The 25,842-nt window shown below is 41.9% G+C and overlaps 1 protein-coding gene across 8 annotated transcripts in view; it reads left to right on the forward strand.

Annotated features, from left to right (window-relative positions):
• The window catches only part of LOC123244207 (myomegalin-like), a 254,997-nt gene extending 235,754 nt beyond the window's left edge, over window positions 1-19,243 (forward strand). For 4 of the 8 annotated variants that reach the window (XM_044672538.1, XM_044672537.1, XM_044672539.1 and 1 more), the window contains 6 exons: window positions 890-1,006; window positions 3,872-4,098; window positions 10,820-10,963; window positions 13,038-13,176; window positions 15,370-15,416; window positions 17,966-19,243. In XM_044672538.1, coding sequence (XP_044528473.1) covers window positions 890-1,006; window positions 3,872-4,098; window positions 10,820-10,963; window positions 13,038-13,176; window positions 15,370-15,416; window positions 17,966-18,055 — 764 coding nt within the window. In that variant the 3' untranslated portion in view covers window positions 18,056-19,243. Of the gene's footprint in view, window positions 1-889; window positions 1,007-3,871; window positions 4,099-10,819; window positions 10,964-13,037; window positions 13,177-15,369; window positions 15,417-16,967; window positions 16,973-17,910 lie in introns of all 8 variants that reach the window. The other 4 variants (XM_044672533.1, XM_044672532.1, XM_044672535.1 and 1 more) reach the window with 4 other exon arrangements.
• The last annotated feature ends 6,599 nt before the right edge of the window (window positions 19,244-25,842 follow it).

Here is a 25,842-nt window from a genome sequence, read left to right on the forward strand (position 1 = left end):
CTTCCTTCCTTCCTTCCTTCCTTCCTTCCTTCCTTCCTTCCTTCCTTCCTTCCTTCCTTCCTTCCTTCCTTCCTTCTTTTCTCCCTTTCTCTCTCTCTCTCTCTTTCTTTTTTACCTTTACCTTTTGTCTTGTCTGCTAGGTATGAGGTGATACCTAGAGTTGTTTTGATTTGCATTTCTCTAATTATTAGAGACTTAGAACACTTTCTCATGTACTTATTGATACTTTTGATTTCTTTATCTGAAAATTGCCTATTCATGTCTCTTGCCCATTTATCGATTGGGGAGAACCTTTTTCAAATATTAGAAATTTTTCTTTTTAAAGAAAGTAACTAGTTTCAGTCTGTCCTATTAGCCTAAGGAGTCCTCTAAAGGAGGCTTTCACAAGGATCAGACAGACTCATAGTTTATGAAGCAATGGACCTTTATTACAATGAAACAGTAGGCCTTTAAAAAGTACACATACATATACACATATATACATATAATATCTATATTTCGAGATATCTACCTATCTCTATATATATATGTATGTATATGGAGAGAGAGAGAGAGAGAGAGAGAGAGAGAGAGACAGAGACAGAGACAGAGAGAGAGAGAGAGAGAGAGAGAAAGAAAGTTCAAAAATCCTTCTGGTTTTTGTGAGCCTACCCCAAGATACATAAGGCTTACTTGCAGTAGGATGGATTGGTTCTAGATCTCTCTCTGTATCTCCATCTCTATATGTCTCTCGCTCTCTCTGTCTCTCTTCTCTCTGTGTCTCTATCTCCCTCTTCCCCCCATGGACACCTATGTGTATATAGGACATGTGATTGATGAATTGCACTGGGGTAGGAAGCACTTTCTATTTCTAGAATTACTGATGGCTGTGGTTGTCTTTTTGGTGCAGATTCAATTTCTTCTCCTCCAGTTCGGGATGTTGGCATGAATATTCCAACTTCAGTCTTCTCCTCAGCCCCATCCAGTGCTCTTGACCCAGAGAACTCCCCATTCCAGAGAACAAAAGGTAAAAATATGGCAACCAAAGAACTGTGCATGATAGCTAGTAGGAATGTTATGGATATAGTCACTAGTCACATCCTGACTCATCTGGGCGTTGGTGTCTGCATTGAGTTTTACTCTTATGTTTAAAGTCCTGCCTACCATTGTTATTGCCCAAACACTCCTGATAAAGATTTCCCATCATTATGGTTTTGTTTCCTTTTTCTGCCTCTTTTTCAGGATTACCAGAAGTTCCCTGCATTTTGCAAGTTTTCCTATTTTTTTCCAGTGTGAACCACTAAATCCATTCACATAGAAACTACCTTCCTCAGTGCAGAACAGCAATTTATCTGTAATTCTTAGAGTTATCTGAGGCACTGAGAAGGTCACATTACTTGGCTAGGGTCTTGTGACTGTGATGTGTCAAAAAACAAAATTTAATCAGGGCTTCTTGATTTTAAACTACCCTTTTTTTCCCCCCAAATCCATATCTTTCATCTTGGAATCAATACTGTGTATTGGTTCCAAAGCAGAAGAACGGTAAAGGATAGGCAATGGGGATTAAATGAGTTGCAGGGTCATGTAGCTAGGAAGTATCTGAGGGTAGATTTGAACCTAGGACCTCCCATCTCTAGGTCTAGCTCTCAATCTACTGAGCCACCCAGCTGCCCCCTAAAATAAGCCTTCTAATCACTATTCCACACTGCCCCTCCATATGTAGGAGAACTTAAGATTATCAAGATTCTTCATTCTAACTTTTTCTGCCCCTAAACTCTATTTGTATATAGATAGACATAGATATAAATATTTTATTTTCCCTAATTCCACCTAAAAACAATTTCTCAAATTGTTTATTATACCTTGCATTTGTTCTCCAAGTATAATTATAAGTGAGGAGCAATTACATATACACAATTCCCCTCTGCACTATGTATCATGTACAAGCATTTGCCCAATTCATCTCTTTTGCCATCTCTATTTTCAAAGGAATCATGCGTGTTTACTTTCTCTAGAATATTTCTATGTTTGACACCTCCTCCCCGTCCTTGGACCATGGGAGCCAAAATTAGCATAGAGATCAATATTTGGTCTTTCTGTGAGCTGGAAGACCATATTCAAAGTAAAAATAAATATTTCATTTGAGCTCTCATTTCACACAGTAGACACAAGGATGAGATCTTCCTTCTTCCTCTCTAGCTCAGACTGACTAGGGCTACCGAGTCTGAGTTGTTCCTCCAACGGGCTGGGAAACTCTGAATCCCAGATGGACTGATGGGGGAAGGACAAAGAAAACATTGTTCCCATTCCCAGACTTATCATCCTGAACCCCAGCCACTCTCCCTAGCCAAACCAAACCAACGCAAACCTCAAACTTAGTGCTGGAGACCCCATTTATCTAAGTGTAGGACTTTCCCAGGGAGTCTACAATAATCCACCATGTATTGCCTGGGGAACAGACTGTTGTTGCTTCAGCACAGATTACAACAGTTCTCAAAAGAGTGCCATGGATGATAGAAAGTTGGAGTTCTTCTCCTAGCCCTTGATCTGGCAAATCCCTATGTGAAATTGGACAAGTTTCTTCCTCTGGGCCTCAGTTTCCCTCTAGTTAAAATGAAGTCCATGCCAGCTCTGAGTCTCCAGGCTCCACTCTTAAACAAAAGAGTTGGGTAGCTTTAATGCCCTAAAACAGCCTGTGCTTTTCAAGGGCTAATGGCCACACAATAATGCCTGTAAGCTAGACTTTTTCCAGCCCTGAAGAGTATGTTCCTACTCTGTGATAACATTTGTGCATATTTCTCATACACAGCTTAGAGGGGAGCTGTGTGTCTGTAATAACAGGACATGGGACAATAATTGGGTAATTATGCCCAGGGAAATTCATGTATGTCTGTAAGTCTGTAATGTACTCTTGCTCTCTCTCTCTCTCTCTCTCTCTCTCTCTCTCTCTCTCTCTCTCTCTCTCTCTCTCTTTCTTTCTCTTTCTCTCTCTCTCTCTCTCTTTTTCTCTCTCTCTCTTTCTCTCTCTCTCTCCCTCCCTCCTTCCTTCCTTCTCTCTCTCTGTCTCTCCTCTCTGCTCTCTTCTCTCTCTCTCCCCCCCCCCCCCCCCATCTGTCTCTCCTCTGTCTATCTCTATCTTGGTCTGTCTGTCTTTATCTGTCTATCTCTGTCCTCCCTCTCCTTCTCTCTCTCTCTCATTGCAAAGGTTTCATTTTCCCCTTTGTTTTTATTTAGGGGTTAGCAATATTGATTCATGAGAAGAAAGGAGAGAGAGAGACAGAAGGAAATACAATACAGAAGGGAATTATATATGTATATGGAAATGATGTACAGCATGGGAATTATGTATACACATTTAACATACAGCACACAGGGTTATTGTAAATGTACAACACAGAAGGAAATTGTGTATGAGAGCCACAATATACAGTGGAGACTGTTGAATTTTTTTTTAAGATCTTTGCCTTCCATCTTGAAATGAAAAGTAAAAGAATTTTATTTTAAACCCTTACCTTCCATCTTAGAATCAATACTTTGTATTGTTACCAAGGCAGAAGAGCAGTAAGGGCTAGGCAATGGGGGTTAAGTGACTTGCCCAGGGTCACCCAGCTAGAAGTGTCTGAGGGCAGATTTAAACCCAGGATCTCCTGTCTCCAAGCCTGGCTTTCAATACACTGAGCCACCCAGCTGCCCCTAAGATAAGGTATTGAAAAAAGAAGATATTAACAAATTTAGAATAAACTGTCTAAATGTACTGCTCCTGGTCCTGACCATTCCCAGAGATTATCTTTCCGGATGTGCAATTCTTTCTCCTGGTCTTGTAATCTCTTAAACTAAAATACTGGGTGATTACTGGATGATGGATGGCTAAGTTTGGAATTGTGCTTTTCAGAATTGGGTTTGGATGCATCCCCGGGAAGGAAGACCCCTCCTGTGCTGGAAGGGGATGCTCCTGATGGTTCATTTGCCAACAAGCATGGCCGCCATGTGATTGGCCACATCGATGACTATAGCGCCCTGAAGCAGCAGATTCTGGAGGGGAAAGTTCTGGTCCACAAGATGGTGTCTCTCATGCAGGTTACACTTAACCCGCCTGCCCTGGAAGCTCAGGGCACTGAGGTAATCAATCTTTGACTCTTCGAACCCCTCTTTTCTCAGCCCTTTCTTCTCACCTCAAGGTGTGATCCTCCTCTCTCATTTCCCAACATTTCTTCTTTTCCTCTAGGCTCCCTGATATCTGCCGGTTCCTCTGACTTCTCTTAGTTGTTCCTTGGTTCGGCTGTCTCAGTATCAATCAGACCATTCACTTTCTAGCTCCTGTTTGGAGCGTATGAACTATATTGTTTGAAATGTAGAAGTCCTGATATTTTCTCACCTTGTTCCTTCCACTGCCTCCTAGAAAGCAGCAAACTTGTTTCCTTGGGGCTGGGTAAGGGACACAAGGGACAGAGTATAATAAACATTAGGGCAATATGGATACATTTACATCCTTAAAGGTATTGGTAAGTTCATTCTAAGTACATAGAATGGAGAATCAGAGAGTAATCATGGGATCTTCATCTTGAGATGGAATAGTGGAAGATTCACAGAGAAAATAGGCTTCAAAAAAAAATCATTTAGGGGGCAGCTAGGTTGGCCAGACCTAGAGACAGGAGGTCCCCGGGTTCAAATATTTCAGATAATTCCTTGGGTAAGTGACTTAACCCCACAATGCCTAGCCCTTTCCGTTCTGCCTTGGAATTAATACACAGTATTGGCTCTAAGATGGAAGGTAAGGGGTTTTTTAAAAAATCATTTCAGTGATGAGAGAGATTTTTGATGGGCTGGAGGTTAAGGGTGTTCTAGGTGCCTTGAACAAAGAGAAGAATAAAAATCAGATGAATTAAAGATTATAATGAGATTCTTAACTTGGAACATCTGATATCCAAATGTGATAGAAAAATTGGGTATAGATAAGAGTCACAGAAAGGTGGGTAGTTCCCTTTTGACAGTCAGTTTATTTTATTCAGTCTCGGATATTTTGTATGCAGAGCATTTTATGGCACTAAATGAAGAGGCTGTATGAGGAGGAGGAATGAGTAGATTTTTGCATTATCCATTTATGTTGGGTCCCAATTCAGTTGTCTCTGACTCCGTGATTCCATTTAGGGATTTCTTGGCAAAGATATTGGATTGGTTTATCATTTCCTTCTCCTGCTCATTTTACAGATGAGGAAACTAAGGCCATCGGGGTTAAGGGACTTGCCCAGGGTCATTTAGCTATTAAGTATCTGAAGCCAGATTTGAACACAGGAAGATGAGTCTTCCTGATTCTAGGCCACATACTCTATCCCAGTGATTCCCAAAGTGGGTGCTGCAGCGATCCAGGAAGGCGGTGATGGCCACAAGTGCATTCATCTTTCCTATTAATTGCTATTAAAATTTAAAAAAAAATTAATTTCCAGGTGGCTAATATTTTTTCTGGAAAGGGGGCGGTAGGCCAAAAAAGTTGGGGAACCACTGCTCTATCCACTAAGCCACCTAGCTGCCTCAATATGACTATTGAATATTAATGCAAAAAATTGAAACCAAAAACTAGCACTAAGACTATAGTAAAATATTCAAAAAACTTATTCACTAAAAAACAATTGTGTTTTTATTAGAAATGCAAGGGATGTTTAGCATTAGGAAACCAATGAACAGAATTTCAATTCTATACCACAAATAACTGAAAACATACATGATGCATATTTGACTTTGTCTCCATTTGTTTGATTCTTGGGAAAACTTGATAAGAGGTCTAGTGGTGATAATGATAAAATGCACCAAAGTATTTGTAAGTTTGTGGGTTCTCATAAAAACGTAGTCATTAATACCAGCTAAAACGTTTTTGTGGTTGTGCTTTATTTTTTCTGACTTTATTATTTTTATTATTATATTAGTAGTCATATAACAAATACCGAACAATTTTCTTGATAAGCATTTCCAGTCAGAGATCTCAAATGTTACAATCACTCTCTAGAAACCCAATGACACTTAATACAGCTAAAATTCAGAATAGGCAGAGGAGAGTGAGAAACTCCAGACTGCAGCAAAGAAATGATCCAACCAGACCAATGCACTGTCTCAATTGTGCTTTATTTTTTAAACAAAAGCAAGAATGGGATATAAAGCCCTATCTTTGGTCACATAGTTCGCAAGATGGCAGAAGAGTTGTTTTTATCCTAATTCTTCAGGTCTAAATACTTGAAATGGAGAGAAAAAAATGCATTCGTCTATCATAATTTAATCTTCCAAAAGCCGAGAAGACAGAAACAGGACAGGACAGTCTTCTGAAATGACACCGTAGAGCTGAGATGATTAAAGCTTCTGCTCAGCCTCCATTTCTCCAGTCTCAGCACAAACCACCCCATTGACTTTGTTTGGCTTTAGTTTCAAGGCCCCCTTAAGGCAATAGCCTCTTCCCCTCAGAGGAGTAACCCCAGAAGAAGCCCCTGAACCCCTTAAGAGGAGGAATCCTTGATGGAAAGGGGATTACAACTGTGAAGAGCATTTGGGGAAGATGCAGCCCTGTGGAGCCCCTTGAGGGGAAAGGGCTTCCATGGCGGTGGGAAAGAAGCCTAGAAGTCAACCTAACCTCTTGCTGTAGAATTTACCTCAACTTAGCTTCCCTCGTGGCCACCAACTCAAGGAGTTTGAGGATGCCCAGCCTTGGGCTTTTGTGCAAGAGAAAATAGGGGTGCACTGCCATGGAGAAGGGAAGGGCCAAATAGCAAAGAGGAAAGTCTGAAATAAGCAATAGTAATATGAGAAAAAAAAACTAAAAGGCCAAAAGTCCATTTAAGAAAGATGGAGTAGAAGCCTAGCTCCCAAACATAAATAACCCCAAAATGGGACTCAGACAGAAGGAATCATGGGTAAGAATTTTTAAAAGACCTTAATACAATGATCAAATATTATGCTTGAAACAAAACTAAACAGCTAAAAACCCCCAGTGATAAAGAAAACAAGATTAAATATTTGACAAATTTATTATATGTAATTGATAAAAAAAATTTTTGTTTTAATTTTTTGATGCTCCTCCAGAGATTATGGAGCTGAACAACAACAACAACAACAACAAAACCCTTTTATTGGGATACATACATTCCTATTACTGAGACTAGGGTAGGATAAAGCAGTGAGGAAGAAGTATGGACCAATAAAACTAGTGAACATCGATGCAAAAAATTTAAATAGAAATCCAGTGAAAAGACTATAGCAAAATATTCCAAAAAAAAAAAAAAAATTAGTCACAAGGACAGCTGAGCGGCTCAGTGGATTGGAAGTCAAAACTAGAATTGGGAAGTCCTGGGTTCAAATGTGGCCTCAGACTTTCCTAGCTGTGAGACCCTGAACAAGTCACTTAACCCCCATTGCCTGGCCTTTTACCACTCTTCTGCCTTGGAACTAATACACAGTATTGATTCTAAAATGGAAGGTAAGGGCTTAAAAATAAAAGTTATTCACTACAAACAGGATGTCTTCCTACTAGAAATACAAAAGTGGCTTAACATTAAGAAACCAATTAACATAATTATATTAGACAGAGAAAGCACCTGATTTATATCAATAGGTAGAGGGGGAAAAGCCTTAGGAAAAAGTAAAGTATCTGCTTATGCTAAAAATCTTTAAAAGTATTCTTTAAAACTGATGAAAATAGTGACCCTGGGCAAGTCACTTGACCCCCATTGCCTACCCTTACTACTCTTCTGCCTTGAAGCCAATACACAGTATTGACTCCAAGACAGAAGGTAAGGGTTTAAAAAAAAAAACTGATGAAAATATATTATGTGTGTGTGTGTGTGTGTGTGTATAGAATATTAAAAGCATTAGCTTTTCCAATAAATGCAGAAATAAAGCAAGGCTTTATTATTATTTGATGTAGTTTTGTAAATTCTAATGATTATCAAAAGGACATTAAAAATAAAGGCACAAATACAAATATTAGTAGAGAAGAGATGTTTTTTTAATTTTTAATTTCAATTTTCACTTCAAAGACTTAAGCAAATCAGCAAGTTAACTAAACTGATTAGTAGCTTAGTAAGGTGTTAGAATACAAAATAAATCTACTCCTCTCCTGCATTTCTACAAAACAATAATTAAAAACTAGAAGGCATGGATAGAGAAATCCTAAATCCAAAATTATTACAAAATGAACAAAATATTTTGGAGTCAGTCTACCAAGACACATACATTTACAAACCACACTTTACAAAAATAAAGAAAAATTTAAATAACTGGAGTGGCTCATTGCTTTATGGTTGAGCTTCATCAACCTAATAAAATGTACAGTACTGTTTGAATTAAATCATAGACTTAGTGCCATGCCAATCAATCTACCAAAATGTTATTTTATAATAATATATTGATTACATATAAGAATAATTATATAGAGAGATAATAATGACATAATAGGAAATAGAGAAGATAATAACACTTACATTGAAAAACAAAAAGGTTAAAATCTCAAAAGAAATAGTAGGAAATATTAGGTACATTGAAGGAACCATACTCTAAATTTCCTAGAATAATCATCAAAGTTAATTGTTACTGGTTAAAAAAATGGAAATGTAGATCAGTAGAACTGATGACTACATAAGCAAATCTCTGAAACAAACTCAATAGTTCAGAGTTCAATGACCTCAGGAACACAAACTTTTTGGCAAGGACTCCATATCTGACAAGAACTGCCAGGAAAACTGGAGAGCACATCAGCAAAAAAAAGGTTTACACCAACATCTTATACTACATAGCACAGTAAGTTAACAAATTGGCACATAACTTAAATATAAAAGATATTATCATTAAAAAAATTGGAGGAAAATAGAAATAGATAACCTTTATAACTATGGCTGGGGGCAAATTATTAATCAAATAATGGAGAGAGAAGACCAAAGGAGAAAAGAGGCCCTTTTTATTATGTAAAATTAAAAAGCTTTTGCGTAAATAAATCCTATGCAATTAGGATAAGCAAAAAGCTGTCACCTGGGGAAGGGGAATCTCTGCATCAAATATCTGCTAAAAGTCTGATATCTAAGATGTATAAGGAAATAGCAGACATATGACCAAGGATTATTCTTATATATATATAAGTATTGAAAGGATATAAACAGTTTTCAAAAGAAGAACTGAAAACTATAATAACCATGTGACAAGGTGTTTGAATGACTAATAAGAGAAATACAAATTAAAGCAACTCTAGGGTTTTATCTCACATCTATCCAGTTATAAATGATGATCCAAAAAAAAAAAAAAAAAAAAAAAAAAGGAAATAGGCTGCAGGAAGAGATAGGTACACTGACACCATTGGTATGAATTGGTCCAACCATTCTGGATATCTATTTGGAATTAAGTGAGCAAAGTGACTACACCACTTACCCTTTTTATCCCAGAACTCTCACTTCTGGAGTTATTACCCCAAGAAGATTAAAAGATTAAAAATAGGGGGCAGCTAGGTAGCTCAGTGGATTGAAAGCCAGACCTAAAGACAGGGAGGTCCTAGGTTCAAATCTGGCCTCAGACACTTCCCAGCTGTGTGACCCTGGGCAAGTCACTTGACCCCCATTGCCTAGTCCTTACCTCTCTTCTGCCTTGGAACCAATACACAGTATTGATTCCAAGATGGAAGGTAAGGGTTTAAAAAAAAAAAAAAAAGACCAAAAATAAACTATTGTGCTATTCATAATAGCACTTTTTATCTTAGCAAAGACCTGAAATAGGTGTCCATTAATTGGGAATCATTGAATAAACTGTGACATATGAATATTATGGAATATTTTTGAAATGATGACCACAAGATATTCAGAGAAACATGGGAAGACCTATATGAACTGATGGATTAAATTAAATTAATTACTAAATCAATTAAACAGAAACAGAACCAAGAAAGTAACACAAAAGACTACAATAATGTACATTGAAAATGAAACTCCAAACATTGTAGATATAATGAACAGGAAGGGAAGGAAGGAAAGAACTTTGTCATTACAGATGTTATGTAGCCGGGGTATGATGGCTTGAGGGGAGGAATATACTCACCCAAGCTAGATGGCCTAGAGATTCAACTTTGTGAACAAATCTAATTTGTCAGTCAAGTAGGTGACCAGCCAGGAACAAATACCAGTGTTTCTGAATTTATGGTCACTATAAACCTTGAGGCAGGTACATAACTCATTTTCACTGACCATTTAAGAGGAAGAAGGGAGCAATTATGTCCTGAGGCAGCTGAGCCTCAGGAGCCAGAGGAGAGGATTGGGGGAAGCAGAAGGGAGAGAAATTGGGAGAAAGAAATGACAATGGGGACTGATGAAGGAGACATATCTGGAGAATAAGCCTAGGATGTGCCAGGCGCTGTGCTAAGAGCTTTAAATTTTTTTAAAATTTTTACAAATATCTCATTTGATCTTTACAAACAGCCCTGTGAGGTATATTACTCTTCATTGTGCAGGTGAAGAAACTGAGTCAAATAATAGTGGTTAAGTGATTAGCCCAGAGTTGCACAGCTAGTAAATGTCCAGGGACAAATTTGAACTCAGGTCTTCTGAGACCCCCAGGTTCAGTGCTCTACCCCCTGCTTTTACCAGCTGCCTCTAAGAATAGAGGGAAATCTTCAATAGAAGTAGAGAGCTAGACGCAAATCAGTCTTGTATGCCTGGGAAGCCATTCATCAAGATCGCATATTCTGGGTTACCCAACCAGAAAAGGATTTCAGGGATCCAAGATATTCTAATCTCTGGTCTTCCTCCACTGGCAGCCAGAACCTTGCCATGGAGAACACAGTCTAGCCTCAGAAACATGTTCACCTTCTCTCCTTTTCTAGACTCTTGCCTCTGGAAGGATCCACCAGCTTCGGGGTAGCACCAGCACGCTGCACCAGATTTTGGAGGAATCTGCCTCCCTCCTCACCATGTTCTGGAGAGCAGCCCTACCCAGTACCCACAGCCCTGCACAGCAGGGAAAAGTGGTAAGAGATGGGAGGGATGGGGCTTGTGTTTCAGGGCAGATTGAGGTCTTCTCCCAAGAGAAGCTGCGAGTGAGCAACAGAGAAAGGGTCTATCCAGGAGCCAGTCTCAGAAGAGAGGATGTGAATGTGGAAAAATAACCCGTTTATGTTCTCCATATGCAATTCCATATGGATTTCTTCTTCCCCTGGGATGAGCTACTCAACCAGAGAAGCAGAAAGGGTTTGAGACCTAGGAAATCTGAAGGACACACTCTTGGAGATATTAAAATGTGCTACTGCTTTTCCCATTGGAGTTTTCTAGTGGAAAAACTAAATATAAGCTAAATGTTCACTTTCTCTTCATTAATGATAATAATAGCTAACACTTACAGAGAGCTTTAATCAGAACACTTTATAAATATTATCTCATTTGATCTTCACAATAACCCAGGGAGGCATGTGATATTATAACCTCCATTTTGAAAATGAGGAAACTGAGGCAGACAGACTTAGCCAAGGTTTCACAGCTATTAAGTATCTGAGCACAGTCTTGAACCCAGGTCTTTCTGACTACAGATTCAGCATCTAATCCCCATACCAGTTAGCTGCCATTAAATTCTTCAACTCTAGCCATCTCCCAGGAGTCTGACATAATTACAAATTGGCTGTTAAGTCAGAGGGCTTCCTACGTCGGAAGTCCAGGATGTCTTCAGAACCTTAGAACTGGGGTTAGGTCTGATTCCAAGGAATCTTCTCTGTGCTCAATCCTGGCTTTCAGGTTAGAACAGGGTTTCTTAACCTGGAAAGGGGGTTAGTGGACATATTTTTCTTTTTTCTTTTTATTTCTTTTTAATTTTTTTCCACGGTTATATGATTCTTATTGTCTCTCTCCCCTCTTCCCACCCTACTCCCGGAGCTGACAAGCAGTTCCACTGAATTATACATGTATTATTACTCAGAATCTATTTCCATATTATTTATTTTTGTAATAGAGTGATCTCTTAAAACCCAAATCCCTAATCACATACCCAAACAAACAAGTGATAAATCATATGTTTTCTTCTGCATTTCTACTCTGACAGTTCTTTCTCTAGATGTAGAGAGCATTCTTTCTCGTAAGTCCCTCAGAATTTAGTGGACATATTTCAAGAGATCCATGAACTTGGATAGAAAAATAATTACAACTTTATTTCCACTACCTTCTTCCTGAAATTTAGCATGGATTTTATAATTTAGTTAATTATATATATGTATATATTATAATTTAGTTAATTATATATATGCTATATATAATTATATATTATAATTTAGTTAATTATATATATGCTATATATAATTATATATTATAATTTAGTTAATTATATATGTAATTAGATATATATATAACATATATAATATATATTAAATATATACATAATTAGTTAATTAGATCATTTAGTTAGGATTGTAGGTAGCATTACATTCCGAGAAGGGAATTCATCAGCTTCACTAGCCTGCCAGAGGGATCCATGCTATAGCAAGATAAGAGACCCTCCTGCACTAGAAAACCTCTAGATCCATCCCAGTGCCCCTTTCTCCTCCTGGTAGGGTCTAGATATTGTCTTGCTGGCCTCAATCCAGCTGTGGAATAGTTAACATCAGCCTCAAAGACTGCTTGTTTTTAAGGGATTTGGCAAATTTCAATCAGCCTTTCCCCACTCCAGTCCATCTACTCTCTCTGCTGAATAAATTAACAAATGTTTAATGAATGCCTGCTCTTCATATAATGGCATAGTAACCATGTAAACGATGTCGAAGAACCCTGTTAATTGCAAAGTAGAAAAAGATTATAGGTTGTTGGGTTTTTTTTTTTTAATTAAAATTCTGACGTGTCTTATTTCATTCAGGCTTCCAGCTCCCAGTATGCCTGCTTTAGATGCATTAACTCCCCATGCCTGTGAGATCCTCTCTCTAGAACCAGGCTTTCTTTGGAAAGTGGCTATAATGGAAGGAAGTCATCCCAGAATTATAGCCTCGCTCTGGACTTTCAAGGCTGCACAGCCTGTGGTACTTCAGACATTCTAGCCACTGACAAAGAACCTCATCTTTTATTTAGGAGGAGTCAATGAAAGGAGAAATTCTAGAGCTGAAAACCAAATTGTCTGAGCAAGAGAATCTCCTGCAGAGTACTAATGAACGCTTAAAGACAACCAACCGGCTAAAGGAGAGCATGGAGCAGTTCATCATTAACCAATGTAGGTGTCCCAGCCAGCACTGCTCTGGAGATCAGGGGCTAGGGCTGCGGAAGGAAGGTGGGAAAAGAGAAGCTGTTTATACATGTCCTTGCCCTTCTGCTTAGATGTACTGTGACCACTGGAGGCCAAAGAGAGTCCATTGTGTGAATGTGTTCAGGGTTAGAGCTTTCCTGATATCCCTATAACTCCTGTGTCTAATCAATCTACAAGCTTTTACTATATGTCAGACACTATGCTAGACACTGAGAATACAGAGATAGAAATAAATGTCCCTGCCCTTGGGGAGCTTACATTCTATTGTAACAAATAAGTAAGAAAATGGTCGTGTAAATGGAGTTAAAAAGGAGCAAGTGCTGTAGAAATTGAAGAAGTGGATTTGCCAAAATCTGTCATTGGATTGGTTATGGGGAATGAGGAATGAAGAATCAAGTATGGCACTGATGTTGTCATCTGACTAGAAAGATGGTCAGGCATCTTCAAGAGAAATAGGAAAGTCAGAAAAAGGGGTAGATTGTTGCGAAAACGAGTTCTCTTTTGGATGGGTTGAGTTTGAGATGCCTATACATAGGACATCCAGTTTAAAGTGTATAGTAGGTAGTTGTTGCTGTAGGACTGGAGATCCGTAGCTATATATTGTTTTTGTTTAATGGATTAGTTGTATCCAACTCTTTGTTGACCCCATTTGGACCTTTCTTGGCAAAGATACTGGAGTGCTTCTCCAGCTTGTTTTCTGAGAAGGAAGTAGAGGCAAACAGGGCTAAGTGATTTTCTCAGGGACACATAGCTACTGAGTATCTGAGGCAGGATTTGAATTCAGGTCCTCCTGACTCAAAAGTGGGCTCTCTTATCTAATGTACCATCTAGCTGTTCTGGAGCTGTATAGAGATATGGAAATCATTTGTATAGAGATAACTGAACCCGTGGGAGCCAATGAGTTCATTTAGACAGTAAAGAGAATGTATAAAAGGAGTTTTGAACCCTTGGACTTAATCACCCAGAAGTCCCTTAGTATTTCCCAAAATTCCAAAATCTCCATTTGTAAAAGAAGGAAGAGGAGAGAGGACTGAAGGACTTATTCACTGTTAGGGGATGAAATATAGTTGGAGAGCCAGCAGAGGAGACTAAGAAAAAGTAGCCAGATAGCCAGAGAAACAAGAGAGCAGGATCATGAAAACCCAAAGAGGACAAACTATCTCAGAAAAGACAAGTATCTAATGCTACAGAAAGGTCAAGATAGATGAGGACTGAGAAAAGGTCATTGAATATATCAATTAAGAGATCACTGGTAACTTCGGAGAATGCAATTTCAGTTGAGTAATAAAGTTAGAATCCAGGTTGCAAAGGATTGAGGAGTGAGAAAAGAGGAAGTAGAGGCCAGGTGTATAGAGGTTTTCCCTCCTAGGAGCTGGCTGTGAAAAGAGAGAATATAGGGTGATAGATTGAGAGGAGGCTGAGTGAGAGATTTTTTGGGGGGATGGGTTATGTCAAGTAAGGTTTGTTTTTTTTTTATAGGACTTAGTTGTAGGCAATAAAGGAAGATAGGGATAAATTACAGATTAGAAAGATGGGATAATAAAGGATTTAATGAAGGCTACAGGTAGAAGAGTTGTGCTTTATGAAAAGCATCATGTCTTCATCAAAGACTTAAATAAAGGAAGAAATAAGGGAATGTGTCAGGGGTTTTTGATATGTACAGGCAAATGACCTCTTTTATTAATAAAGTTGAGGCAAGATCCTCTGCTGAGAAGGTGAAGAAGGAAAGGTATTGTGGGAGGTTAAGGAAGAGAAATTTGGAAGAGCCTCTATGGGGAGAGTTCTTAGAATGCAGAACTGATCTGGGAAGAATAAAAGATTACTTTGCAGTAGCAAGGACCAAGGTGAGATTGGAAAACAATAAAGTGGACCTAGTCAGAAAGGTTTCTTGACTTTCTGAAGCACCATTCAGCAGTAGAATGGGATGAAGTGGGCAATGTGGGTAATGTAGGGTTGGGGAAAAGCCAGAGCAGAACAGTGATAGGACAGAAGGGCAAGGGATTCTGAAGAACCGAAATTATAAGTGAGAAACTGAATCGAGTAAGCACAGTAAACCAGAGGAGCTGGCTTACCAATCTATATACTCTGTATGCTAAGTATGTTAAGCCAAGAGTCAATTCATTTACTAGACTTCTGATTTTGGCCTTCTTATCATTCCAGTGACTAGGACGCATGATGTTTTGAAGAAGGCAAGGACAAATCTTGAGGTAAGAGAATGGCAGTGGGCAGCTCTATCAGCTAATGATGGAATTTACTACCACCTCATCTATCACCCTTTACACTTGTAACCAGGTGGTGACCAAAGCCACAGTCTAGCTTTGAAGGAAACCACAACCCATCACCACTCTTAATCATCATGGCGGGACTAATGTTCCATTTTCCATTTCTTTGTCTCCTGTCTGCCCTCCCTTACTTTGTTAATCTCACTCATGCCTCTTCTCTGTTCTTCGTTTCCACCATCCTTTTTTTCACTTTAAGCTCAACATCTGAAGAAATGCAATTCAGTTCCCACCTGGAGGAGCAGGGATGTAAGCAATCACGGCCATGTGGCAACCACAGGGAGAAGGGAGGGAGGGAGCTAAAGAAACATCAGGACCATTGCGATTCTTTTCTTTGACTCTTTTGACTCATGCTTGTCCAGCTTGGTGGGTGAGAATTGGAGGGGTGGCAGAGAGATTATGCAGAACTACCTATGGTGAATAAGCCTCAAGAAGAAAGAGAGAGGCAGAGAGGCCAGAATCTCTGACAGGTCTCTCCTATAGTAGCTGCATTGGCAAACAGCTTTCACATCAGGTTTTTTGCTTGTTTGTTTGTTTTCCATTTCTTCTACTTTAACTTTGAACAGTAAAAAGTTGTGATGACTAGAACAGAGCAGAGGACACAAAAGATAACATTATTTGGGTCTCCTATTCTTTTTTTTCTTAACCGTTACCTTCCATCTTAGAATCAATATTGTGCATTGGTTCCAAGGCAGAAGAGAAAAGTAAGGGCTAGGCCAATGATTCCCAAAGTGGGCGCCACCGCCCCCTGGTGGGTGCTGCCGCAATCCAGGGGAGCAGTGATGGCCACAGGTGCATTTATCTTTCCTATTAATTGCTATTAACATTTTTTAAAAATTAATTTCCAGGGGGCTAAGTAATATTTTTCTTCTGGAAAGGGGTGGTAGGCCAAAAAAGTTTGGGAACCACTGGTCTAGGCAATGAAGGTCAGATTTGAAACCAGGACCTCATCTCTAGGTCTGGCTCTTAATCCGCTGGGCTTCCTAGCTGCCCCTGTCTCCTGTTCTTTTAACCTTACCCTTTAAGGAGGAACGATCTTTCTATAAATTTCTTCATGAAAAATTTTGAGGATCTCTTTTTTTTGAAGAGATTATGATAGGACATGAAACCTAAAACAGGGAGTAGCTTAAGGAAAATAATTTTATACACACACTCTTGCTGTTGTAACAAAAGGCATGGTGTGAGAATAACTGGGAGAAGATCCTTCTCTAATTAGCAATGTGAAGCCTCTTTAAAAAGAAGAGAATAACTTTAAAATATTCATGTATCCAGATGGCCAAAGTATTGCCAATCCAACTCCTGAGAAGATTACTCTAAGGACCTGCAGGGGGTAATCTGGTGAAGGTGAGATAGGGAATGACTCGGTTCTTTTTCTTGCTAACTTCCCTTCTTTCTTTTTTGGACAATCTCTTTCCCTCCTGAGCCTCTTCAGAAGAATACTTCCAAGATTAATTCTATAAAGCTTCATCCCTCTCCTAGCAAAGGTAACAACAGCCTCTCACATCTGTTTGGTTTTTTCCAGCTTGCTTCCTCTCTGATGTGATCAAAGTCTTTTGGGGTAGAGTGGCAAGAATACTTGACTAGCTTTTGGGAGACCCGGGTTCTAATCCCACCTCCGTCACTAGCTGTACAACTAGGGTGCAAAACATTCAGCTTCTCAGCCCATTCTTCATCTGCAAAATAAAGGGGTTCTATTCAGTGTTCTCCGAGGTCATTTCAAACTCTCCAAGTTCATGATTTTCTATAGCTCTTTCAAAGAGGGAAGAAAAGTTGTTCTCACCAATGTGGTGGGCATGGCTAGGTCTTCTTTTTTCCCCAGCAGGATGTTTTCTTCTCAATTTGAGCCTTAGATGCTAATTGCCCTTCTCCTTGAACAGCATGAAATACTATCATTTTGCTCCAAATAGAGGTTCTAATCAGGGATCTTGCTGCTGAGGAATGGGAGTAATTGCATCACAGTAGAGGGGAAGCCTGGTGGGGAGCTGGGCGATTGTTTATAGATCTGGCACTGCCCCTGATTAGCTGCACAACACCAGGCTCAACACTTGACATCCTTGGGCTTCGCCTTCTCCAAATGCAAAATGTTAGCTTTGGGCAATAGTGGAGTTGTTTTTCAGCTTTGAAAAATGCTTCTGTGGATTCTAACTTTGCAGCGGCTTTATGCAAGGAGGATCCCAACAACTAAGGTGGGGACCCGACTCGGTGGGGTCCACCGAGCAGCTTTCTTTCCCTATTGGTACTTCCCATACTTGAGCTTGTTCCCATCTGGCTGATACTTTTAATACGAATATAATCTCTCTCCCAGTAGTTGTCCTTGGCTTCTGCTAACCTGTTAACTTGGTTCTGACTCCAACCAACCATGGCCTTTGATGGTAATCCTGGTCAAATGACTTCTTTGTCTTTGTCTTCTTTCTACCCACAGGTTAACTCCCAAAGAGTTCTGCCATACACCCAAGTTATGTGACCCCTTCTTCTAGGAGCCAGGCAGAAAGCAAAGCCACCAGGGATCCCTGAAGCAGCAGGAGGGACGTGCCTGTCCTCAATTTTGCCAAATGCCTAATCATTGAGGAGCATCCAGATCCCAATTTTGGAAGCGTACTGTGGGGTTCAGAGGACCTGGAAGCGGGAGACAGAGAGTTTCCTCGCTGGGGATGCATGGAAATGGAGGCGATCCAGCGATTCAGTATTATTGCCATTTTGGCAGGGCCCACCTGACTCTGGGCAAAATGTAGAAACTTAGTTATGGGTGTAGAACCTAAAATGCTGCTTCTAACTTGGCCTTGGGGCATTCGGATCTGATCTCAAGGGAGCAGAAAGCCTAACTGTCTGCCACACAAGCTTCTCTCTTCAGTACCTATTCTTTAAATGAGTAAACTCAGGGGAAATACAGCCATTCTCCCCATGAATGGGTAGCAGCATGGCCCACAGACATTGGACTAATTCCTTAGGGAAGCTCACAGCTCGGTGCCACTCTAAAAAAAAGTGTATTTTCCAGTCATGCATGAGCAGCTGCAAAGGGTGGTTGAAGGACTGACCTCATCCCCTGGTGCTCACCATTCTCGAGTCTTCCTTTTCCTGGAGTGGCCTCTTTTGGATCATTCATGGGGGGATGGATCCATGGAAAAATGACATGAAAGCAACATCCAGAATTGAAGTTTCTCACCTGGAAGGATCACCACCGTGATTTGTCTACTTTTACTCTCGCACAGAGAAAAATGAAACGTAGAGAGCTTAAGCCAGATCATACCCTTCACCTTGGAACAGTGACCTGATGAAACAGTCGAATTCCTGGACTGTTTTTCCTACCTTCCATATTTAATCATTATTTTTTTCCTCCATGTTGTGATAGCCAAGTTTCACTGACTTGGTTTATGCAACAGGATGGTTTTAATTTGCTGTACCCTTGGTTTAATCCTCATTTCTCCCTCTAGGGAACCAGGAATAGCTGACCAGACTCTGTCCAGTGGCATGGCTCCACTTGAGTCCTCAATCAGATAAGAGCAATGCCCATTTTTAAGTGGAATTCAAGACGCCCCACACTGTGGTTGAAACCATCCTTATCTGTGGCATCGCAGTGCTTGTAGGATATGTGTGTGTATATATGCTGCCACAGTGATGTGATCCACAAGTTAAGACAGCTGGGGATGGAGGAGGGCAGTGGCAGGAGGGAGATGTCCCAGCCTTCTTACTAGGCTGTCTTGCATCCAAGGGGAGCACAGACTGTGTGTAAGAAATAAAAGTTTTTTCTTCACTGAGCTTTTTGTTTCCCATTGAATTGGACATCAGCTCCATATGGAACATGCCTCCTTTCTTGAATTTGCTATTTTATAGCGTTAAAGCCCCTTAGCCCTAAACTTGAGGGCAAGGACCTCAATTACAGGTCTGATATGGTGAGCTAGGTTTAAAGAATCTGCTACTTGCTTGGGAATCTTCCTATCTCATTAAATCTTATGGATATGTCCACATCTCCATCAGAAAATGTAAAATAAAAGTCACCATTTCCCCCAGAGCCATCGGAATGAATCCATCAGGTCCAGCAGCACCCAATAATAATCTTTGGTTTTTCCAATATGGTGCACCCTTAGGCAGCATAGTGACATATGAACTTAGCCCACACTGCTGCTTCACATGACAATGGGGGTGATGGAGGGGGTCCTGGACCTGTGATTTTCATCAGGGTGGACAGTTCCTGGGGAGGCATCCCTTCTACCAGTGGCAAGCAGCATCCATTCTGACTGGGACATGAAGAATTTAAGTGACTTCTGAGGGTCTCACAGCCAGAATGGGATGGAGGTCACACTTGAACTCGGTTCTCTCTCTGCTATGTAGAATTAGTGTTCAAATGTGTTGAGTGTGTAAGTGTAGTTTCCATTTCACACTGGAGAGATGCTGAGCACTCCCTATTGCCTTCGGTCGTATGCCCACGTTTGGAGTCTTTGCAGGCAGTAGTGGAATGAGCAGGTAAAGGTGCTAAGAATGTGTTTATTAGGCAGGAATGAATGACCAGAGCAGTGAAGTGGGAAGTCATGTCTTCGTGCTAATATCTTGTGCAACTATCTCTCTTTTTTAACCCTCACCTTCCATCTTGGAGTCAATACTGCGTATTGGTTCTAAGGCAGAAGAGTGGTAAGGGTGGGCAATGGGGGTCAAGTGACTTGCCCAGGATCACACAGCTGGGAAGTGTCTGAGGCCAGACTTGAACCTAGGACCTCCCATCTCTAGGCCTGGCTCTCAATCCACTGAGCTGCCCAGCTGCCCCCATGCAACTATTTCTTGGTAACTCATTGTCCACTGTTCCTGAACCGTTCCAACTCTGCTGAGGTTGGTGAGCCTTGACAATATATCACTAATGGAAAGTGTATAAGTGAGGCACCAGGGATGTTAATTATTATTAAAATATAACCTAAATGGTTTGTGGATCCACACTGGGTTGAAGGAGAGACAGGACCAACCAGGATAGGGAGACCAGGGTTCACTGTTTTAACTGACACAGGAATGGCAGTTGGCCCAATGGTCACCCAGCTCACCTTAGGCCAGGGTCTATGGAACCAGCAGGCAAAGGTAAAGTTTATACAGTTTATTTGAGGGAAACTAAAGGATGGGTTAGGGGATTTCTACACTTGAAACCTAAGGGCACACCACAGGGGGCAGGGACGGATTTATCTACACTATCCTACTGACTTAAGCCAGGCAGGGCCCAAAGGTACTGGAGTTGCAGGGAAGGCTTCTTCAAACCTGGTTCCAGCCAGGTTTGGTCAGCTCAGCTAAAGAGCCTGAGGGTGGCTTTCAATTGGGGTCTCACGATAATCTAAGGATGGTCACAGGATGCCAAGAGCCAACTCCACCAAGTGGTCCAAGGTACCCAGGTAGGGAGAGGGAGTTTGAAATGCTGTCCACCAGATCCCAAACCATTTCCCCACTTGGTGCAGCTCTGCAGGTCTTGTCCACTTGCTGAAAGCCTCCACCTCTCAGGATCCCAGGGAATCTGGATGCATTTTTTCCCTAACTCTGAGATCTCCCAGGGTTAGCAACAGTTATGTCCAACCACTAATGGTGTCTCTCTCAGAGCCCACTTCCTGCTCCTTCATTCCATCTTGAAATCGTCCAGCCCTTCCTGCTAGGTCCAACACTATTACTAAATTAATTGCTAAATAAACCCTCACAACAAAGGAGACCCACAATATGTTGTACGATCATTTTTATTTAAGTTACATCCATGGGAAAAGGAACACACAACATCAAAGAGGCTTTATGTACTAGAGATATCACACAACACATCCATGGTTCAGTCACAGGTTAGCATCAGGGAAAAAGGGGCTCTACATCTTCCTTGAGGAATATTCAAGATGAACTCTATTCCTTGGCAACATTAGGGACAAAAAGCACCAGTTAGTGAAAGGAGGGGTCTCATTTATTTTGTCTTCCCACCACAGGTTTGCCCCCTCTTTTCTCCCAGACCGTGTAGGACATAACTGCCTTCATTCAAATCATTCCAACACATCAGGTAGATAGTCTCCTGCTCTCAGAAAATGTAATCGGTCCTCTTCAAGGGCCCATGCAAAGATCATGACCATTCCAAAGACTGTCATTCCTGCTTTGGGCACCCTGAAACAACATACCAGTCTGAGGTAAAGTGTCTGCTTAGAGGAAGCGAGAACATGTAGACTTAAAAATTCTTAATGTAACTGCCCTTCACTAGTTATCCTTTTGGAGATAACACAGAATTGACTATGTTCAGCACTTGTCTCAACTTTCATTTCTAGGAACCCCTCTATGTTAGCCAGGGTTCTTTTGGGTACAGTGATACCACCTAATGTCAGAGAAACTAAAATGGAACTTAGATTTGGCCATCGGACTAAAGGGAAGATCTCTAAGTGAAACAAAACCTTGTCAGAAGATAACATTTCCATCTTAGGCAGCAAACTAGGACAACTACTCAATTCAGTTCAATTTATAAAACATTTAAAAGGGGCTGCTCAGGTCTGAAGGCCCAAATCAAGAGTCCCAGAAGCTCTCTTCCAGGACTCTCTGAGGACTTTGGGCTCCAAAAGGCCTCTTTTCTTAGAGAGGAGCCGTCCCTCGCAGCCTTGAATTGTGTAACTGTCTGGTCTGATCCATCAACACATACTATTTTGATACTGTGAATAACTAGTCAGTAGCAGCTGATAAACCATGGCAGGGATTTGGCTCTCAAGATACAAATAAGAATAAATGATGGACCAATGACCTCTTCAGACTCAGATCCCTGGTTTTTGTCCAGCCACGCCTCTGAGGATATGGATTCAGAGAATGTGCTAGAACGCTGAATACTTCATAAAGACCCGTGTCACTGCACATCATTCCAGCTATCTCATTTCCCTAAGGAAAGATGGCCACAAAGGGGCTTCCTCAATGAATGCATTCATTTTTTTTTTTAAATCCTTAACTTCTGTGTATTGGCTCCTTGGTGGAAGAGTGGTAAGGGTGGGCAATGGGGGTCAAGTGACTTGCCCAGGGTCACACAGCTGGGAAGTGTCTGAGGCTGGATTTAAACCTAGGCCCTCCCGTCTCTAGGCCTGACTCAATACACTGAGCTACCCAGCTGCCCCAAATGCTTTCATTTCATTCCCCTGATCTCTTTCCAAACGCAAATCTCAACTCAGCAGCAGCAGGTCCTCTCATACATGAAGTAACAAATGGGTTACTACCACGACTTCATGGTAAACGAGTCTCCAAGGGACTAGCTTGCCAAGAAGGAAGAAATCTGGGAATGATGAGAGGAGTCAAGAGAATAAACAGCCCCCTAAGAAACAGGCCTCTTTCCTAAGTTTTCATCTGGAAATGTCTAAATTCTTTCCATAGTGGAGAAGAGAAAGCCAGAAAGCAATGCTTCCAGAGCTCGTGTGTCCTTGGCTGGATGTGGCCAGAGGCCAGTCACACCTCACCAAACTCCAAGGAGCCATCTAATTGTGTTTACTGCTGGCCTTCTGGCTTAAAATTAAAAGTCTGTTTTCAGTGATGTTGGAATTGAGTAACCACGTCTTTAGGAGAGGAATATCTTTGGGGACCCCCAAATCAATGCCCATACAATGGAAGAGAATGGCTCCTGTTGGGTAGCCTTCGGGTCACCCGCATGCTTTAGCAAACCCAGATGGAAGGCCGGGTTTCTAAGACAAGCTGGTCTTTTCTCTGGGCCCTTCGGTGGCACAGCCAATGAGGCGAACCCTCTCCTGCTCCTCCTCTTTCCCCACTCTTGCTACACCATGTTTTGGTCCTTTTACAGCATTACCTCCTTCCAGGACGGTCCATTCTGTTAACATGCCCTTTCCCTCAGGCCTAAGGGAATGACCTTTAAAAAAGCTTGAAAGGATGCTTATCTGCCATTGCCCTCCTTTCTGAACTTTTATCCAAATTTCTAAGGCAGAAGATAAAGTTATCTAAAATCAGAGTGAGTCCTGCGCTGGACCCCTTCCTCCCAGACCGCCAAAACAATTTCTGTGATACTTTGATACTTCTCAGATTCAGGTCAAGTGGAGAAGGGAGCGAGGCCTGGAACAGGCCAGGCCCCTCCCCACCAAAGCCACTGCAACGAGCTGGCTCACTTCCATCTTCTGGCCGAGAACAGACTTTCCCAAGGCCGGCCAAGGGGTCTCTCCAAGCATCACCCAGAAAAGTCTGACGGGCGGACACCGGCACCACGACACATGGCTGGCCCAGCCCCGGCTCTCTGGCCCGAGAGGAGACGTGAGCATTCTCTCCCCTGCCGCACTCCACCGCGACACAGCCACGTATGGAATGAAAACGTGACTAGAGATCATCAAATACAACAACAGCAACTTTGTTCAATCCTGTCACAGCAAATAACCCTGCAAGAGACCTCGCCATGTCATAAAAAGACCGAATCTCTACCTGTGATTCACTCAATTTATGTAATATTTCATCAAACAAAATTTTAACGCGCTGGGTGATTTGGCCTATTTAAAACAGCACCACCGCCACCACTCAGGGCAAAGGGTATCTGGGCCCAAGGAAGGTTCTCCATGCAAGATTTCTGGGGCAAAGGGGGAGGTTTTCCAGTGTCCAAGGCAGCATAAATTAAGCTCCATATTTAGGGGGTCCTTAATGACTTCTATTCACTCCCCCCCATTCCTAGGGTGTCCCTGATCCATGAAGCTAAGATGGCGCCTGACCAGGATGCTGGGAACCATCAGGGGCACCCACCCAGGACAACAGCTCTTTTCCAATCTCAGCTTAGGACAGGCAGGAGGTAGCCAAGGGGACCGGCTGGTACCCTGTAAGGGTGGCAGAATCTGTCTTAAGCAGTCTGGGAGCCCCTGAGCTGGCAACAGGGTTAGTCTCTTTGGGTGCTGGATATATGACCTGCATTTATCTGTAAAAAAGGAAGGATTATGGACATTTACCAAATTTCAAGCCTCAATACTAACGCTCAATTTGGCTCCATGATTTCTGCTAAGCCAAAGTCAAGTTACTTTTAAAATGATATGGAACAAAAAAAAAATCTTATAAAGAGTTCAGTACCCTGGAGTTGAGAGGATCTGGGTTCAAATGTGGCTTCAGACACTTCCTGGCTGTGTGACCCTGGGCAAGCCACTTAACCCCAATAGTCTGGCCTTTACCACTCTTCTGCTTTAGAATCAATACTTAGTATCGAGTTAAGACAGAAAGTAAGGGTTTTAAAAAAAAGTTCAGTGCACTATCCTTAAGGCTTAGATAATCTGAGGAACCAGGGGTGCCATCTTGTTTCTTAGCTTCAAGCCAAGAGTCGGGGGGCGGGGAGAGAGGAGGGGTCCCTTCTCTACCCAAGAAGCCAGAATGAACTTTCAGAGCAAGGTGTCAGAGTGGGTCGGGGTAGACAGAAGAGTTAGGAAGAGGTGGGTTCAAATCCCACTTTTGATACTTATTAGCTCTGTGACTATGGGGCAAGCCACTTAATTATGCTGAGACTCAGTTTCCTCCTCTTTAAAATGAGAAAAATGACTTCCATCAAACCTTAGGGTTATTAGGGTCCAAAGGGATCAGGTATGTAACATTCTCTGTAAACGTCAAAGCACTACAGAAACGGTCATTATCACACAACACCGTCCATTCCTTAGACACAGAACATGCACACGCACACACACACGCACACACGCAGCAGCAGAGCAGGGAGGGCTGGCCAAAGGGGAGTACTTGGGAGATGAGGCTCTCTGGCGATGGGGCAGCTATGGAAGTCATGCCATCGGTGGGACCCTCACCATGGCCGGCACAGGGTCTAAAGGGAATAGCTGCTTCCGGCCAGTCCCCGCCAGGAAACGAGTCTCCCCCTCCTCGGGGTCCTGATGGCAGACGAGGGAGGCCAGGAGCTGGGGAAGGGACTGGAAAGGATGGATGGAGGGCGGCGAGCGGGGAGCCTCCCTCTGGGCAACTCTAGGAAAGACTTCCGCTTCATCAAGGCCCCTTCCACAGAGAGATGAAAGGGATCCCACAGGAGTGCAAGGCCGCAGGCAGCAGGACCCACTCCTGGGATGGGGCTCTGTGCCAGACAACAGTCCTGCCCATTACGCATCCCACGGAGGCCGGGGAAAAGGGTGCTAAGTGGCGTCGCCTCTGCTCCCCGGGCCTTCTCGCAGAAAGATCGGCAGCAGTCGGGTTTCTGTCACCTGGAGATCCCGTCTCTATGATACATATGCACACGAGCCCACACTTTTCTTTTAAAAAAATAACCACACACGACTCGCCAGGCTCTGCTGCGGTCCGATGGGGGAACACAAGGGCCCGTTCAGAGGAGGCTCAGAATCCCAGAGGCCGGCCCCCGAGCTCCGGACAGTTCTGGATTCTAAGCTAAGCCTGGGATTCGAGCCCTACATCCGGAGCG

The sequence above is a fragment of the Gracilinanus agilis genome, chromosome 4, assembly GCF_016433145.1.
Source record: "Gracilinanus agilis isolate LMUSP501 chromosome 4, AgileGrace, whole genome shotgun sequence".
NCBI lineage: Eukaryota > Metazoa > Chordata > Mammalia > Didelphimorphia > Didelphidae > Gracilinanus > Gracilinanus agilis.